The sequence below is a fragment of the Leptopilina boulardi genome, unplaced genomic scaffold, assembly GCF_019393585.1.
Source record: "Leptopilina boulardi isolate dan_hultmark-lab unplaced genomic scaffold, ZJU_Lbou_2.1 LbouV2_169, whole genome shotgun sequence".
NCBI classification, from domain to species: domain Eukaryota; kingdom Metazoa; phylum Arthropoda; class Insecta; order Hymenoptera; family Figitidae; genus Leptopilina; species Leptopilina boulardi.
The window spans coordinates 2195465-2214950 of NW_026137717.1; the positions used below are offsets into that span (position 1 = coordinate 2195465).

Below are 19486 nucleotides of genomic sequence, written 5' to 3' on the forward strand. Positions count from 1 at the left end.
ACAACCGAAACAATATATTCCTGCGATGTAATCGTGGTCTTTATATATACTCCTCTAAACTGTATGTTTTGCAAAGCCTAAAAACACTGTGGGAGAAAATTCACAGAAAAAAAAGACGCGTGATATCGCGACAAATTTCCATTCAACTTTCCTTAAAACAGCTTTTTCCATTTTTGGATTTATGGGTTAGTATTGTATATATATATATAAATTGAAATCGAAAATTCAATTTTGAGGTTAAGTTTTCGGGGGTTTTTGTTAATAAGGATTTTATTTTTTTTTTGTTTATCGTTAACATAACATAACCTTTTGAAAAATTGAAATCGTAAACAATTTTAAAAATTTTCTTTACCATATTGTGTAATTTTTTTTTTTGAATTTGTTTTTGCAAACTATAACACGGCCTCGAATATTGTGACTGTGAACAACGCAAACAAAGATGATTTGTGTATGTGTACATGTAAATCTAGAACGTGGGATGTCCGATTGCTCCGCATGCATCTTCAGATCATCCTCCAAGGTTGACTTTTCAATCTCGCGTGAGTGAAAAGTCGTGAAAAATTTGTCTATTTTTCCGTTATATTTATGTAATAAAATTGAAAATTAGAATTCTATTGCGATCTCAAAAAATTTCGTAGTGCGTCGTATATGTGTGTGTGTGTGTGTCACGCTTAGGAAAATAAATACAAAAAAAAACACATGTGTCGCTCCTCCATTCGTAGCAAAATTGTGTTTTTTTTTACCTTCAACCCTCAAAATGCCACGTGGTAATATGAATCTAAAAAAAAGTGACTAAATTCTTAATAATTTTATATAAACAGTTAAAATACCGAGAAATGAAAATAACGGTTACAATTGTGTTTCTGTGAATTGCGACGAAATTTCTACTTCGTGGAAAAAAAAGAGGATTCTCTCTTTCTGAGAAAAGTAGCACGTTGGACTTTCTCCCGAATTGGCAGTATTTTTCGTTATAAATTTAATCGATATTATTTACTTTTTTTTTTCTTCTTTTAAAACAAACGAATAATTAAATTCCCATTTTTGAGAAATTTACAGGCGGAGTGGTTGTTTTTTTTTCTTTTTATAATCAAAATATAAGAGGAAATTTTCATCATAAACAAAAAAAAAAACGGGGGATCAAAGATCAAAGATCATCTATTGAAATTATATGTCCGCGTCCGATTCACGAGGTGCGGAACCTGAAGAAGGACAGTGATTCAGTTGCTCGCTGACCGTCCCGGGCTTCTGGTCGCGACTATTCTTGATAATTTTTGGTTTTTTTTTTATTATTATTATTATTATCAGGTATATCCTATTTCTAAACCAGCACAAGTGCGTCTAACTCTTTCTCTTATTCTCTTTCGTCGTCTGCTTTCCAGTAGACTCGTGGGTTAAGAAAAAAAACAATAAATAAATAAATATATATATATATATATATATAAAGGAGAGATAAATAGAGGGAATAAATTTTCCGGGAATTATTTATTCTCGAAAAACATTGCCGAATTTCCAGAAGAAAAGGTAAGCCTTACAGACATACACATAAAATTGGAACAGTCCCATTTAAAAACGAGAGGAAAAAACTTAATATGGCATGGGGGGGGGAGGGAAGGGTATTTAAAATCGACCAATCAGTGTTTGTTTTTTCTACAGTTGAAAATGAGTTTTTTTTTCTTTTTCGGGGAATTGTTTTCTTATCTATTTGACGAATTGGAAAATTAGTGTCGTTTTAATTTTTTGAGGTTAGGGTGTTTCTTTCTGTTTTTTGTTTTGAAACTTTGAGCGACTCGTCTCTCAGTTGCAATTTAGGTGATTAACAATATAGTTTATTGTTATTATTATGCGGTATGAGCGGCTACAGATAGTAGAGATTATAACTCAGTTCCTATATACACAGTTGTTGGATACATATATGCAGTGCATATATCATTTTACATCACAAAAAATTATAGTAGTAATAATGTAAATAATCATTATTAATATTAATATTATTATTATTATTAATATTATTACTATTATTATTATTACTGTTATTATTATTATTATTATTATTATCATTATTATAATTTTTCTTATGTGCTGTTAATTTTGCTTTGACATTGATAATCGTTTTTATTATTTTAAAAAGTTCCTACGCTAAAAAAAAGTATCATTACAATTTTTGCATAAGGACTTTTGGGAAATCTTCATACAGATATACATTGGCTTCTGAATTATTATATTATTTATGATAGAATTCTCCAAAAACGCGTAGAATTTTAATTTTTACCGAAAATTACAAAAAAAAAAAAAAATGGTTATAGAAATAATATTTTTTTTTAAATTAAATAAAAATTATATTTAAGATAAAACTAATTTGATAAGAACGAAATTGGAGGAATTTCCTTGTACTTTAATTTAAAAAAAAAATGTTAAAAAGCAAAAACTAATTTTATTTCTAATTTAAAAACTCTAAAATTTGCTTGGAAAAAGTTTAATCTAATTTTTTCTATAGAAAATAAAATTTAAATCTCAATGGAATTTAAAGTCTGCTAAAATTACTTCTATTTCCCCTATCCCTTCCCTTGTGGATATTTAATTCCACTGTTTTTTTTTGTTTTTCATTTCAAAATTACGATTGAGTTTTCTTTAAAAAACCGTTTTTTTTTGCCTCTTCTTCGTTCTTGATCCGCATTCCTGAAAAAATAAATAAAAATTATATTCAAAAACAATTGCATTTCATTGAAAAAAAAAAAAAAAAATTGTTAATAATTTCTAAACATAACCTACAAAAAAAAAAGGCGGGACTTTAAAAAATGTGACCAATCAGGAGAAAATTATGATTGATCGCGAATTCTTGAATAGTGGACCAAAAATTTTTACTTTGTAGGTTATGTTTGTTCGGACATTTGTAATTTTCGGTAAAAATAAAAATTCTGTGTGTTTTTCGAGAATTCTATCATAAAAAATAAAAAAATGAAGATTCGCTGTGTTAAATGAAAATTTCTACTAAATTAAATTTCTATTACCCCTTGAATCATTCTAAACAAAAAAATTTTTTTCACCATTATTTACAATTGACAAAACAGATCGTTTGGAATAATAAAAATTCAAGAAAAGGTTCAAAGGCCGAAATATAGATATACAGAAAACAAACAGTTTGATTAGTTTGGTAAAAACATTATTTTTATTATTATTATTTTTTTTTATTATTCATCTCCTAGTGACGATTGTTCTACTTTCTTAAAAGAAAATTTAATCTCTTCAAATGTAAATTCCGCAACAAGTCTATACTCTCGATAAATTGAAGTTAAACGCGAGTTCATTATATATATATATATATATATTATTTTGCGCTATTGTTGTTTGTCATCTCCGTTATTTTTAATTCCATGGAAACAAAGGTGCGTGTGTTATCGATTTGTATATATAAAAGAAATTGTTTGATTATTATCGGGGATTATCAGAAAATCTTTCAAGGCTCTTTTTTAAAAAAAAAATAAAATTCTTTTCGATTTGTTTATATTTTTTTTATTTCTCACTTTTTGGATGCAATGTAATTTATTTTTTCGAAAAAAAAAACTTATGTAAAGCAATTTGTTACGCTTTGTAAATTATTATGTTTTTCTGACTCATTGCTGATGATGATATTACATAAGCTAAGGAAATAAAGAGTCTAGGTTTCTTTTATATAAAAGAAAATATACTACTTGATCTATTTCCTATAATTTTATTGTATATATACCTATATATGCTTATAAATTCCCATTAATGGTCGCATATTTCTAAAGTTGTTATTTCTTATCGTTCTCTAATAATGTAGATACGGTTTTTATATATTGATATTTTTTCTTCAATTGGAGCGCAAAAAAAATTATGAATAATTTTTATAATTTTTTTTTTCTCTGTTTCCTTTATATATTATTGTTTGCTTTTCTTATACATATATATTAATCGTATTGTAAAATGCGTTTTAAAATATAAGAAAAATAAAAGAAAAATATTTCTTCATTGTTAAAGCAATTCTTAACGACTTAATATACACCTCCCAGTTATAAGGTCCGAAGTTCAATGTCATATAGTTATCTCAAATGCAGGGATAAATCTCCGGTTCAAATACACGTGCAACTTAAGTGAAGGAACCGATTACATTACAATTGTATATGTGCATACTTTACAGGTATATTATAACTGTTGCGTTTTATTGTGAACAATAATTATTATTGTTATACTAAACGCGAAAAGATTTTCAATATTCATTTATATACACTCGGTTTAAATTTCAATTTTGAGATTATGTTTTTCTAATATGGACCAATGATGGTAATAATAGAATAATAATAATAATAATAATAATAATAATAATAATAATAATAATAATAATAAATATCGTGAAGAAATATACACGGAGAAAAAAGATTTCTTTTATAAAGTAACTTTTACTACTTTCAGAGTAAAACTGAACCAACTCGAAGTTTCTGCGCATCTCTGGCAATTTTTACTCCAAAAATAGTAAAATTTACTCTAGAAATAGTAAAACTTACTACGGAAACAGTAAAATTTACTACAGAAATAATAAATTTTACTATTTTTGGAGTAAAAATTGCCAGAGATGCGCAGAAACTTCGAGTTGGTCTAGTTTTACTCTGAAAGTAGTAAAAATTACTTTTTCTTTTTCTCCGTGTAGTGAAGTAACACAGTGAAGAAATATGAAAGACCCTAGGGGGTATACAATGAAATTAATATTAATGAATAATAATAATAATAATAATAATAATAATAATAATAATAATAATAATAATAATAATAATAATAATAATAATGATGATCTGAACTCAGATGAGGATTGGATTTTTATTTAAATATTCTTAACAGTCGATAGTGCAGCATAGTTACGTTTATCCCTTGACGGACACAGACCTCTTGATTTGGCTTTGACTTCCTAGTCAGTACGTGTCCTTGATACGTTACAGCAATAGCAGAAGTGACACTGTCCTAATAATATCTATTTTTAATTCAACATCTCAAGAGCATTTGTATAAATAACATTCAATCGGCTAGTTTCAAAAAAAAAAAAAAAAAAAATTTCATACCTTTAAAAATAACGCATGTTTTATTAATTTTATATAAAAATCGGACACAGAAAAAGAAACATTCTGAAATTTCGAATATATACTTGGTATATACCTATTTTAAAATATTTTATACTTAAATTCAGTATCTAATATTCTTAAAATTAGAATATTACATATACTGAATTTAAGTATAAAATATTTAAAAATAGGTGCCAAATATATATTTTTAGAATGTTTCTTTTTCGGTGATTTAAAATAATTGAAAAAAGGAAGAAGAAAATGTAAATTTCAAATAATTAAAGATTGAGAGGTTAAATAACGCGCGTATACGCTTAATCAGTTCGGTAATAGTTATTATCCACACGTCATTTAATGAATTATTGATATGCAATTTATCAATGTGACTAATGACCATATAATGATATCCATATAGTATACATTAATTGTTAATTATTCTCGGATGATTTTCGTTTACCATCTCTATTTTTTTTTTGCTTTAAATGACAATAAAATATAATTTTTTACAAAAAAAATTTTTAATTTCTTAATATAGGTAAAATATATTTATATTTGCAAATGAGATATTTGCAAAGATTTTTTTTTTTTTAAAACACTTTTATTATTCATCACAGTTATTCGTATAAAATTAACAAGAATTAACAGTGATGTTTTATTTTTAATACTTCGATAAATAAATCTATTTATAAATAAACTTTTCTCTTCAATTTACAGTTCATTTGTTATTTAATTTTTTGTTTTATTTTTTTTTATAAAAATTTTCATTTTAAAATATATATATATATATATATATATATATATATATATATATATATATATATTAAATTCCTCCTGGTATAGTAGTTGTATATATACCTGATATACCAGGAGGTGTTTCGTGCAATATATATATATATATATATATATATATATATATATATATATATATATATTTAAAATATATATATATAAACTCGGCAGAGCGAGAAACGGGGAACAGGATATACCAGGAGGAGTTTCGTGCAATATATATATTTTATATATATATATATATATATATATATATATATATATATATATATATATATATATATACATACATGTACAGGTTGGGAGAAAGAGACTTGAGAAAATACGCTAGGAATTTTTTTTCATACAATAATTGCAGAAAAATGAAGAATTTGTTTTAATGAATAAATACTAGTTGAAAGTAGACTTTATTGTTATTATTATTATTATTATTGTTATTGTTATTTTTTTCTCCAAGGAACAAAACGAGGTGCATTTATCTTGATGATCAATGCAACTCGTTTGTGCCAGTTGACCCCGCGTTATGCCGTTTCCTGTGCCCTTTTGGACTCAAGAACATCAATTGGCTCACTGACAATAACCTACTTTATAAATAATTATAAAATAACAATAATGATAATAATAATAATAATAATTATTATTATTATTATTATCATTATTTACAATAAACTGGACAAGTACGATATTATTAATAAATCTATTTTAAATTCTATGCTATTTAAAATTTTTTTTAAATTACTTTAATTACATACTTTAATTTTTTTTTAATTTTCCCGCTTTAAAGAATTTAGAAATTTTGCACAGGGGAAATTATGAAAAAATTTTTTTTAGTGTTTTAACGGTGTATAAAGGTGAAGGGCAAAAAGATTTATATAGGTATATAAAGAAATGAAATTTCATGGGGGATGAATGACGAATTTAATTGGAGGAATTCGAGCGTTTCCTGCATCGGATGTGTTTCTCGTTCTGTTGGAGGATATCAATGGTTATATATGCGACCTTAATAGTATGGAATTGACGCCTAAGCTTTTGAACGTTTGTCTTTATCTCTCTCCCTCTCTTTCTCGGTCACATATATTATAAATGAACTTTGAACGGGTTGAGGGCAAGATTTAAACACCCTTAATAACAATCCCAAGAAGGAGAGAGAAAAAGATAAATTATTGCGTCCAATATACATGTACCTCTATATATTTCTACTCTCCTGTCACGAGCGAATGTAATATATATATATATATATATTTCCTTTCTACTTTATCTCATGTGTATAATAAAAAAAATTAAATGCAATTTTTAAAATTTAGTAATACTTATTTTATAGTAACGTTTCCTAAATATTATTTAACATAAATGTTATGTTACTGTTATGTTACTGTTATGTTACTGTTACTTTACATTACTGTTATGTAACTAAACAGTAATGTAACGTAACAGTAACATAACAGTAATGTAACATATAAAATTTGTTATATTATAGTTAGGTAACGTAACTGTTATGTAACATTACTAAGTTACATAACAGTAGAGTAACAGGAACATAACAGTAATGTAACATAAAAATTGTTATATTATAGTTAGGTAACGTAACTGTTATGTAACATTACTAAGTTACATAACAGTAAAGTAACAGAAACATAACAGTAATGTAATATAACATTTATTTTATATAATTGATTTAGGTAACATTACCGTAACATAACAGTTATATAACTTAAATAGAACAAAATATCAAACATGTTACACAAATTCTATATGAAAAATAGACTTCTCTAGAATTAATAATATTAACAAACTCCTTTTATTGTTGATTTATCCTTATAACTTATACCTTTTGTCACTAACCGGAAAATGGGTTATGGTTTTTCTTTGCAGTTAAATTAATTACCCGCATCCAAAAGAATCCGGAAGTAAGAGTACCAACATAAGACGCCACCATGATCGTGGACGACAAACAGTGAGTTGGTGTAAAATTTCCCACTAACACGTCTATTAATTAATTAACTCCTGATACGTTTGTGTATATTAATTATTCTAATTTTTTTTTTTGTAGTTTTTGCTGTCACTTGCAACTATATATATGCATGTTGACAGATTGCTTTCCACATTCTTTATTATTATTTCCTTAAAAAAATTCTCCTTTTTTTCGAAAACTTTATTAAGTGCATGTTTCCTATATTGTATAGAAAAAGTATTTTTAAAAGAATGTATACTTGGAACCTATTTTAGAATATTTTGTACTTAAATTCAGAATGTATAGTATTCTTAAAATTAGAATCTTAGAATCTAAATATGTATAGTATACTAAGTACCAAGAATATAAATTACATACTGAATTTAAGTATAAAATATTCTAAATTTCAGAATTTGTAACAATTTGTTACTTTTTTTTAAAAAAAAAACGTTATAAATTTATAAAAACACAGTAAAAAATTTATTCTCTCTTTATTTAGAAGCATATTTGCATTCGACAAATGTAACAAAAATTTTATTACACTTTTATTATGTACTTGTATTCACGTTTAAAGCATGTTTGCACGTGCACAAAGTTACATATTTGAATGAGTTTTGTATAAATATAGCAAACGATGAATGAGTTGGTATATAATGCAATGTAAATAATATGTATATATATATTTACGATGTACTGTAATTTAATTTCGCATGCTACTTTTCAAAAGTAACGCGTTACTTAGAAACTATAATATAATGAACTTAGAAAAAATTGACGCGGTACTGGTACCAGTACTTCGCCAGTACTACGCCAGTAGTCAATTTTTATATATGGAATGTTATAAAATTTATCATATACAGTAAAAAAAGCTCCATGGTAGTCACAGCCCATGAGTGCGAGTGAGACAAACTTATGCGTAACGCATGCTTTCCTATGACTACCATGGTACTTTTCTTACTGTATAATACACCCAGTGAAAAAAAATTTCTTTCTAAGAAATAATAGAAATAAAAGATATTTCGATGTTATATATAGTAACAATATAAAGTTTCATCACCTGTTTGAGTATTATAGTCTAGCATTGAAGATGAACTGTCGCACTTTGTCTGACGTCAATGATTCTGATTTCGTATCCTTGGCCTGGAGCAAATGAGTCGGTGGCACAAAAAAAAGTGCGAGGCTTGCGTAATTTTTTTGTTTTAACCTTTTTTTTCTATTCTCTAAAATCTTCCGTGTATTCACAAAAAAAAAAAAAACGCTGATTTGTTGTATTTTATTGAATTTACGATAAAATGCAAATGAAATTAAAATATATTTTTGAGTCATAAAATAACTATACATAAACATAAAACTATTAACAGCATATGCAATTGAGTCATAAAATAACAGAAATTGACCTAGCATGGTTATATGGATATTTTATCACTTTGGAATTTTATCACCTTTTGCGATTTTTAAAATCATTTTTTTTTTATTTTTAAAGTATAGATAAAAGTGCATAACTGCATATAAAAAATAATAAAAATTGCATTTCTCTTAAAATATCTAAACCTCTTTTGGAACTTTATCCTAAAATAGCTATATATATAAAATTTCAAAAGTCATAAAATAACAGGTCAAAAAAGAAGTTGTAAAATTTCAATTCACATTCTATAAAATATAAAAAAAAAATTTAATTTTTTTAGAAAAGAGTTTTAAATGAAAAAAAAATTTTGTTTTATGAATATACGTAAAATTAGAACATTGTACTCGCAAAGCAGACGCTCATGCATCTTGCAAATGATTATTTTAATTGTTGGTAATTGTTGGCTTTCACACTCTTCACCAGGGTCAATGTACATTATGTTTTTGCAATTAAAAGCTTTTATCATTTACATAACAACGTTTTAATCTATATTTCACATATTTTAAGTAAAAAAAAAAAATTATTAATTGCAGGTCAATCGCAATTTATCATTTATTTTTAGTATTCCGTTATATTATTTTATTGTAGCTTACAAAATCAAAAATAATTTTTTATTTCAAATGAATTCACGAGGAAAATATGTGATCCATCGTAAATCCGATATTACACCGTGTGATCATCCAAAGTCCAGAGATGATAATTATATATATTGTATTAACGGATTCTGATCTTTTGGTCCATGAGGCAATTTATATTGAATAATTATCACTAACCTTAAAATATTATGTTAATTTAAATTTTCTATATTATAATAATTATTATGGAGGTTGTAATTTTAAATTTGGAAAATTTATTTTAGAATATATTCAAGAAGAATTAATTTAATGTTTATCTTCTAAAAGAAATTTCTACACTAAGGAAAAAGAAAACAAGGCTTCTTTCTTAAAAAGATATGTGATTGAAAATTAAATATTAAATGTCTCAAGTCTAGACTTTGAACTTTATTGAGTAATCTAATTGATTTAGTAACTTTATAAGTTACATAACAAAATTTTATAACTTCCCTATACAGAATTGTAATATAGTTTTAAAACTATTTATTTCCACTCTAATTTGACAAATTCAATTGACCCGATCAAAGATCAAAACTTATGAGAGGAACAGATAACCTTTTTTATTTTTATAAAACTTTATTTTAAAACCCTTATAATGATTCTTGGTTCAGCGTTTATTAGATAAAAATAAAAAAAAAAAATTATACGTATATAAACATTATTTAGACTTTGTTGGAACTTTAGAATTAATATTTATAAATTTCGATCATTTTATAATATTGTTTTGACAGTGAGAAATAATATTTTTAAAATTTTCCTCTATTCAAATACTAATATGAAGATAGATTATATCGTATTTACACAACATAATCCTATTATTTGGAGAGAATCGACAAGTGGAAACATAGTTCTTGCAGAACATTTGCAAATGCGATTAGTACACAATATACTGTATATGCTTACTATTTGAATAAGCGATTTGCAAAAAAATATTCTTTTTCTTTTACTATTTAACACGTTTATACATCTCTTGTTAATGAAAAGAAAAATTGTTGTAGTAATATTTTTAAAATTAAATTAATTATTTAGTCTTAATTTTAAAAAAATTTAGAAATAATAAAAATTTGCGATTTTATGACCTTTGTGACAATTGAAGTTTTTATGACTGATTTTATAACTTTTTGTTGTCTTACAATAATTATGTCAAAATTTCAAATCAAGAAAATATTTCTTCTAACCTAACCTTTGATTTTTAATATCACGTGTAAAAATGACGCTAAAGAGTTTTGTGTATATTAGACCTCGAACAAAGTCCGTTTGAGCGGCGATCGATGCTGATGAGAATCCTCACCTTACTTTTGCTCTCTTCACCGAGAGTATATATATATATGTATATGTTTGTGGATAAGATTAAACGGGGCCACAATTAAAATTCAAAAACCTATTTCAAATATTTTGCCTTCTTTTTTTAAAATTGAATGTCATAAAATTGAAAATTATTTTTAAAAATAAATTTTAATTATTCTTTAAATTCTTTTTTCTAGGGAAATGAACGGTTTTTGGATAAGTGGTGCAATCCATGCAATTAAGGCCTTATCTTATGTCTATGACCTTCTCACTTTTCCCGTTTATTTGATTCTACAACGACCATGGACAAAAAGAAAAGCTTCGAGGCGTATCAAGGCAAAACCTGTGGCAAAAAGCGAACATTCAATCACCTACAGGAGTATCGATTCACCAAGATCGATACACATTCACCTCGAGTCACAGAAAATCGATACAATGGAGAAAATGTTAAAATTTGTTGCCAATGAACACAAAGGTAAACGTTGTCTTGGCACACGGCAAATTCTCGCCGAGGAGGATGAACTCCAACCAAATGGACGAGTTTTCAAAAAGGTTCGTGATAAAAATAAAATTACATAGGGACAAAAATTTGAAAAAAGAGTTAACAATTTAATTACACGGTAAAAAAAACAATAAAAGAAACTTTTTTATGAAAATTTTAGTAAGACCTCGAAATAGACCCCATCATTGTTTTTTGTTAATTATTATTTATTCATCATTAATATAAAACAACCTTTTTCCCTTGAAAACGGCTTCACTTTTTTTTATATTTTCTTTTATATCGCCAGTTTTCAATAATATATTATTTATTCATCATTAATATAAAACAACCTTTTTTCTTCTATCCTCCTTCGTGTCCCCAGTCATCTGAAACAAAAAAAAATGAATTAGAAATAATCGCTTATAATTAAAAAAAAATTTTGTAATAAAACAATTGTTTTTTTACAGTACAAAATGGGAGAATATAAATGGAAAACATTTATGGAAGTGGAAAAAATGGCAACGTCCTTCAGTCGTGGATTAAGAGTACTTGGTTTAACGACAAAGAAGAATATTGTAATTTTTGCTGAAACAAGAGCAGAATGGATGATTGCAGCCCACGCATGTTTTAAACAAAATCTCAGTGTCGTGACAATTTATGCAACATTAGGTGACGATGCCATTGCACATGGCGTTAATGAAACTGAAGTTGATACCGTTATAACTAGCCATGAATTACTGCCAAAGGTCAAACGTATTCTTGCACGTTTAGCGGAAGTGAAAAATATTATTTACATGGAAGATCAACTTAAGCCAACTGATACTAATGATTTTAAGGTTGGAATTTAAATCTAAACAATTGAAAATTTAAGTATTTAGTTAATTATTAAATATTCACGTTTTACAGGAGGGCGTGAGACTGATTCCATTTTTGGAAGTGATTAATACGGGAAATTCATCACAAGTGGAATTGGTATCGCCAAAAGGCGATGACACAGCAATTATAATGTATACTTCCGGTTCAACTGGTGTACCTAAAGGTGTGTTACTTTCGCACAAAAATATGATCTCAACATTAAAAGCATTTTGCGATGCAATTCATATTAGAAATGATGATGTATTTATGGGTTATTTGCCATTGGCGCATGTTTTTGAATTACTTTCCGAAAGTGTTTGTCTATTGACGGGAGTTGCTATTGGCTATAGTTCACCACTTACAATGATTGATTCGAGTAGTAAAATTCAAAGAGGCTCTAAAGGCGATGCTTCTGTACTTCATCCCACTTGTCTTACTGCAGTTCCAGTAAGTAAAATTTTTCTTTGAAAAAAAATTTTTTCTTGAGAATTATTTCGACGAAGAATAAAAATGGGATTTTTTTTTTTTACAGCTAATTTTAGATCGAATATCAAAGGGAATTAATGAAAAGGTGAAAAAATCCGGACCCTTTAGACAGGCGATATTTAATTTTGCCTATGAGTATAAATTAAAATGGACAAGACGTGGATATGATACGCCATTCTTTGATAAATATATTTTTGGAGCAGCGAGACAAGTATTGGGTGGTAAAGTTAGGCTTATTTTTTCGGGAGGAGCACCATTGAGTCCCGATACTCATATGCAGGTGAAACTTTGCCTTTGCGTTCAGGTTATTCAAGGTTATGGACTCACTGAGACAACATCGTGTGCAACTGTTATGGACAGTAAGTAAATAACCTAATTATAATTAGGCGAAAATTTCATTTCATTAAACTTTGCAATTAAATATTCCAAATATTGCAAGTAAATATTTACTAAATTTTCAGGAAAGTTTCGATGCTGTGGGGGAAAATTTTAAAAATAGTGTAATCTATTTAATTTTTAATATTTTGAATCTAAAATTTGCATTTGAATGAAAATTACAAATTTTCTCGATAGAAAACGATTCGGATAACATAACCTCGAAAATCTCGAACATAAGCTAATTTGCTAATCGTTTCTGAGAAATTTTTATCAAAATGCAATTTTTAATAATTCAAAAGTGTTAAAAAAAATTGCTTACAATTTTACTGAAAAATAATTTTTTTATTGAAACTACGAAACTAATAGTTTCCAACTATGATTAGCAAAGAAGCAATTAAATATTGCAAGTAAATATTTACTAAATTTTCAGGAAAGTTTCGATGCTGTGGGGGAATTAATTGTTGAATTTATTTTCAATTAATTACAACACTTTTTATATCATTAAATGAAAAACTCACCTTTTACGAAGTCAAAAAAGATTCGTTTCACATTGAACAAGAAAATAGACGATATATAAAGTAGTCGATGCACGGTTGAGTAGTCGAGTTAATCATATGCAGGGTTGGGATGCTATTGTCCCCACTCGCCATTTGTCATAATTCTTGTCAACTACCGCACCCTGCTCTAGTGAAAATTTAGTGAAATTATAATTAAAATTAAGTTACTATATAATATAGTAATTAACAAAAAAATTAAAATTACTATATTATAGTAACTTTCAATTTTAACTAGAATTTCACTAAATTTTCACTAAAGCAGGGTGCGGTAGTTGACGAGAATTATGGCAAATGGCGAGTGAGCTTTAAGGCTTGGGAGATATAAAAAGAGAGGCATTCATTAAACTCAGTTCACATGTAACCAGGGTTGGGAAGTGAATTAAACACTAAAGCTAGGATCACACGCCTTTTTTGTATGCATCCTAAAATTTTACAATACCCGAATTGTTTTCAGTGAAGGACAGAAGTTCCGGTAGAGTGGGAGCACCAAGTACAGTGTGTGACATTCGTTTGGTTAATTGGGAGGAAGCCGGCTATCGAGTAACAGACATGCCACATCCACGTGGTGAAATTCTCATTGGCGGTGAAAATGTATCCGATGGTTACTATAAAGTTCCTGACAAAACGAAAGAGGACTTTTTCTATGAAGACGGACGAAATTGGTTCCGTAGTGGTGATATTGGTGAAGTTCATCCTGATGGTTGCATCAAAATTATAGGTGTGTTTTTATTTCCCTAGGATTTAATAAAGAATTTTTTTTAATAATTTTTATTAAAAACTTTTTTTTTTCATTGAAATTTTATTCCTTTGAATGCAAAAAAAAAAAAAATTATTTTTTACAATACAGATCGTAAGAAGGATTTAGTGAAACTTCAATTTGGTGAATATGTCTCACTTGGAAAAGTTGAGTCCGAATTGAAAACTTGTCCACTAGTGGAAAATATTTGTATTTATGGCGATGCCAGTAAAACTTACACGGTGGCGCTAGTTGTTCCAAATCCACGTACACTCGAGGAAATGGCGACAAAATTAGGTATCACATCGACAAATCTAGAGGATCTTTGTAATGATCCAAGGATCGAGAAAGCCGTACTTGAGGAGCTTGTTGAGCAGGCCAAGAAATGTAAGTTTCATAATAATAATAATAATAATAGTAAAAATTTTGAAGAAACATAAAAAAAAGTTCCTAGCCTTCCTAGGGAGAAACTAGTAAATTTAAGGTGCGTACACACCTCGTAATGTTGAATCTAGTGAAAATTTGGTTACTTTCTAGTTATAACTGCAAAATTACTAGAAGGTAATCAATTTTTCACTAGATGCATCATTACGAGGTGTGTATGCACCTTAAATTTACTAGTTTCTCCCTAGAATCTTTTTCAGCAGGCATAGAACTGTACGTTTTTAAAAATAATACTACTAATAATAATGGTACTAACAATACTTATACTAATAATAATAATAATAATAATAATAATAATAATAATAATAATAATAATAATAATAAATAATAAATAATACTATTAATAATAATAATAGTAGTAGTAAAATTGTAAAAATTTTACGAAAAAAATCCCTATCATTCCTAGGGGGATACTAGTGAATTTAGGGTGTATTCACACCTCGTAATGATGCATCTAGTGAAAATTTGGTTACTTTCTAGTAATTTTCCAGTTATAATTAACATTCTTCCCTCCCTACAAAACTTACTAGAAGGTAACCAAATTTTCACTAGATGCATCATTACTAGTTGTGGATGCACCCTAAATTCACTAGTCTCTTCCTAGAATCTATAGAAAATTCCCTAGACCCCCTCACTCAAAAATACGAAATTCCCTAGATTCTCCACTATTTTTTTTTCTTTCCTAGTGGAGAATAAAAAATTTTTAAACATTTTATTAAAAACGGCGGCAAATTTGAAAAAAAATCTATTATTTTCTACACCTACTTTTCAGGTAAATTACAAAGGTTTGAAATTCCGGGTGCAGTAAAATTGTGCGCGGAACAATGGTCCCCAGATATGGGTTTAGTTACAGCAGCATTCAAATTAAAACGAAAAGCCGTTGAGGAACGTTATCAGCATGAGATTAGTCGTATGTATGCTTCGTGATGTTGTCGAATGCACTTAAAAAAAAATTTGTGATTCGTTGACTGAGACAAAAAAAAAAAAAAAAAAAAGATGAAAACTGAAAGTACCATCACGACTGAAAAAAAGAAAAATGTGGTCGACTGCGATCATTAACAATAGTCAATTTGCACGTATTTTTGATTCGTGATGTAAATGACAATTTTTGATCGCAGTTTTTTTATTGGAACCCCAAAAACAAAATACTCTTATAATTTTTTTTTTTTGCTTTTTTTTCCTATGAAAAAAAAAAATAAATTAATTGGGAGGAGGGAAATGAAGAAAAAATTTTTGAGCTTTTTCTCAAAAAAAAAAAAAAAAAAAGAAAAGCCTGAAACTGTTTGGTTTCTCATTGTCTTCCAGCCACTCGAGCTTTTGGGCTAAAGAAAAAAAAATCGTGCATACCTCATTTTTATTAGATCAGAAGAGAAAATTAAAAAAAAAAAATAATAATAATGCTTTTCCCTGCGCACACGTGTATATATATATGTATATTTTTAATTATAGATTTATAGATCGATGAAAAAAAAAGACTCAAAGTGTTACAGTTGCAGAGAGTTCTTCCTTATTCTGTGTCTTTATCTCTATCTCATTTTCTTAATCGTAGGGATGGGTGAAAAAAATCACAAAAAATTCGATATCACTATATAGAAAAAAAAAATTTTCCCCATATTTCCAAAAAAAAAGAAAATTTTTTTATACAAAAGGAGATGAGATGACAAAAAAGGATATTTTTCCAAAAAAAAATTTTACAAATTTTACTTTTTAATTTCTCCCATATACATATATATTTTCTATATAAGAATAGTAATAATAAAAAAAAAAAAATAATCGGAATATTTTTCCTACACAAGCCGTTGCAAGTTAAGCACAAATTTTTTCAAAAAAAAAAATAATCGAAAAAATTTTCTTTCCAATCTGCGAATTTTACAAGTTGCTTTATTTATTAAAAAAAAATATTTTCAAAATAGGCAACGGTTAATAATTTATAGAAAATTATGTAAAAAAAAAAACAAACAAAAAAAATAGTGATTTACGTCTAATATTGAAAAAAAAGACAGTGACTTGACGTAAATTCCCGTAAGTAAATTTACAGTAACTAATCGGTGTTTACTTGGATTTACGTAAAGTAACAGATATTACGTGTAAAAATAAGATTAAAAATTGTGCATAAAAAAGAAATAATTGAAAGTTATTTTAATTACAGGCATATTTAACGGTATTTACTTAAGTTACCGTAAATTTAACAAATTTAACGATATTTATGTAAATTACCACAAATTGCGTAATTAAATGGTATTTACATAAGTTTTTCGTAAATTTGTCTACGGTATTTTGCGTAAATTACCGTAAAATGCGTAAATAAACGGTATTTACGTATATTACCGTAAATTGCGTAAATTAACCGTATTTACGAAATTTACTCTCATTTAGCGCAAATAAGCAGTAATTACGTAAATTACGTAACAAATTAAGCAATATTATTTACGTAAATTATGAGAGGAAAAATAGCACAAAAATTACATAAAATATCAGAGAAATTACGTATTAAGCAGAAAAAAATGAAAAAAAAATTATGTAAATTTATCAAAAATGTTATGTTTGAAAGTATTTAAAATATATTGACTGTATATTGTGGTAAGTCGCTGTAAATTATGATAAATTGCTGTATATTGTGAGTAAAGTGTATAGAACGGTATAAGTTATCTTCGTTGTATTGAAAAAAATTTGTACTTCGATAATTACAAATTTTTTTTTAACTGTTACTTTATGAAAACCAGTGAATTATTATTTGCTTTCAAAAAAAAAAAAAAAATTTGCGAAATAATTTTTTTTGGCGGTAATTAGTAATTTTTCAAAATAATTAATTAATTCGATATTCTGAGAATAAAATTTTAAAAAACACGAACTAAAGCCTTTTATTGTAATTTTGATAATCTCTTGTTCAATTAAAAAAATTGGCAATTTTTTTTTTGTAAATACAATTAAAAAATATTTTTTTTTGAATCAAAAAAACAAAAAAAATTTTTAATTTCATTTTATGTTAAATGGGGATATAAGAAAAAAAATCCACATCCTCCTCTAATTATTTAGAGGAATTTTTTTGTAGTAAGAGAATTTTTGAGATTTTTTGTTTTATTTTTTAGGAATTTTTTTTTCTTCAAAAAAAAAAAGAAAAAAATCTAGTGTGTTTGTGTGTGCGTTGCGGATGCGTGCCTTGTAGAATTTGAATGAATGAAGAGTAATAAAAAAAAAATCGATGCCGCGTGGAAAAAAAAGTATAGAGATAATTTTTAAATAAATAAAAAATAAGGTTCCTCATATTGAATTAAATAATAATATATTAAATGGTCGATTATCAAAATTCTATGTTATTATTATATAATTATACGACGAGTAATTCAGACTCTGTTAATATATAAATATATTATATAGAGCGTAACGACCAGCGGTTATTATTAATATTTAGTATGTAATATTGTCTATAATTATAGAAATTGTCAAATAAATGTACAAACCTTCCAAAAATTAATTTTTATTTTTGGCCCTATAATTTTTTTTCAGAGGCATTTTAAATGATAAATCAAATTTTATTAGAAAAAGAAAAGAGAACTTTTATTGCCGTGTGAATTACACATAAAAATATTTTATTTAATATAAAAAGTAACTTTTGAGGCATGAAATGCGTGCTGAAAACCGTATTTTTTAGTAGTCGATCTACTGCGCATGCGCAAATCACTTTTTTAGTAATTTTTATAAGAAGCTAGTTTCCTTTTTTTTACTCTATTATTTGACTTATGTAGTTATACAGTGAAAATATTATAATTTATAATGTTCTAAATGTATTTTTTTATCTTTCTGTTCATGTTACCATGGAAACCTTGTGCGCGAGACAAGGATAGAAACACTAATAAAATACTTTTCCCCCCACCTTTTAAGGCAAGTGTTACATTTCGGAGGTTTTGTATTATGTATAAAATTTTTTACATGTGTATTGTACTTTAAGGTGTAAGAATTTATGGCGGTAAATTTAAAATTTTAATTTTTAAATTCTATTAAATACAATGATATAAATTATAAATAGAATAAATTTTTATTAAAAAAATTTATTTATTTTTATTATTATATTATTTATTTTTGTTTATTTTTTATTAACTTGACAAAAATAAAGTTCCTAGGTTAATAATCACAATTTAAGAAACAAGTACAATAAATAAATAATTTAATTTTTTTCTTATTGTTTATTATTATTTTTATTATTATTAATATTTATATTCTTTATTTATTTTTGTTATTAATTTTAATTAATATTTATTATTATTCTATGTTTTTATTTTATTTTAAATATTATAATAAATTTTGTTGTGTCTTAATTAATTACATTATTGATTATTATTAATTAAATATGTTTATTAATATTTAAAAGTATTTATTAGTTTTTGAATTATTTCAAATAAGCGCGCGCGCTCTTTCGACCAATGAAAATCA

At 26.4% G+C, this 19486-nt stretch overlaps 1 protein-coding gene across 7 annotated transcripts; it reads left to right on the top strand.

Moving 5' to 3' along the window:
- LOC127277458 (fatty acid CoA ligase Acsl3) lies at positions 1 to 16058 on the top strand. 7 transcript variants are annotated; one of them, XM_051298582.1, is made up of 9 exons: positions 1 to 185; positions 7734 to 7815; positions 11316 to 11670; positions 12067 to 12435; positions 12506 to 12901; positions 12987 to 13299; positions 14330 to 14593; positions 14723 to 14998; positions 15828 to 16058. In XM_051298582.1, the coding sequence occupies exons 2-9, from the start codon at positions 7796 to 7798 to the stop codon at positions 15980 to 15982; spliced, it is 2148 nt and encodes a 715-aa protein (XP_051154539.1). In that variant the 5' UTR covers positions 1 to 185; positions 7734 to 7795; the 3' UTR covers positions 15983 to 16058. The 7 variants fall into 7 exon arrangements, with proteins under 7 accessions (XP_051154539.1, XP_051154542.1, XP_051154545.1 ...); XM_051298583.1 differs by lacking the exon at positions 1 to 185 and adding an exon at positions 466 to 539; XM_051298581.1 differs by lacking the exon at positions 1 to 185 and adding an exon at positions 569 to 1521.
- Positions 16059 to 19486: the final 3428 nt, after the last annotated feature.

Excerpts from the sequence above, each read along its gene's own strand:
- LOC127277458 (XM_051298582.1), top strand. The coding sequence starts at position 7,796 with ATGATCGTGGACGACAAACA. Across the intron at positions 11,671-12,066 it reads ATGGACGAGTTTTCAAAAAG|TACAAAATGGGAGAATATAA; the intron begins GTTCGTGATAAA and ends GTTTTTTTACAG. Across the intron at positions 13,300-14,329 it reads GTGTGCAACTGTTATGGACA|TGAAGGACAGAAGTTCCGGT; the intron begins GTAAGTAAATAA and ends AATTGTTTTCAG.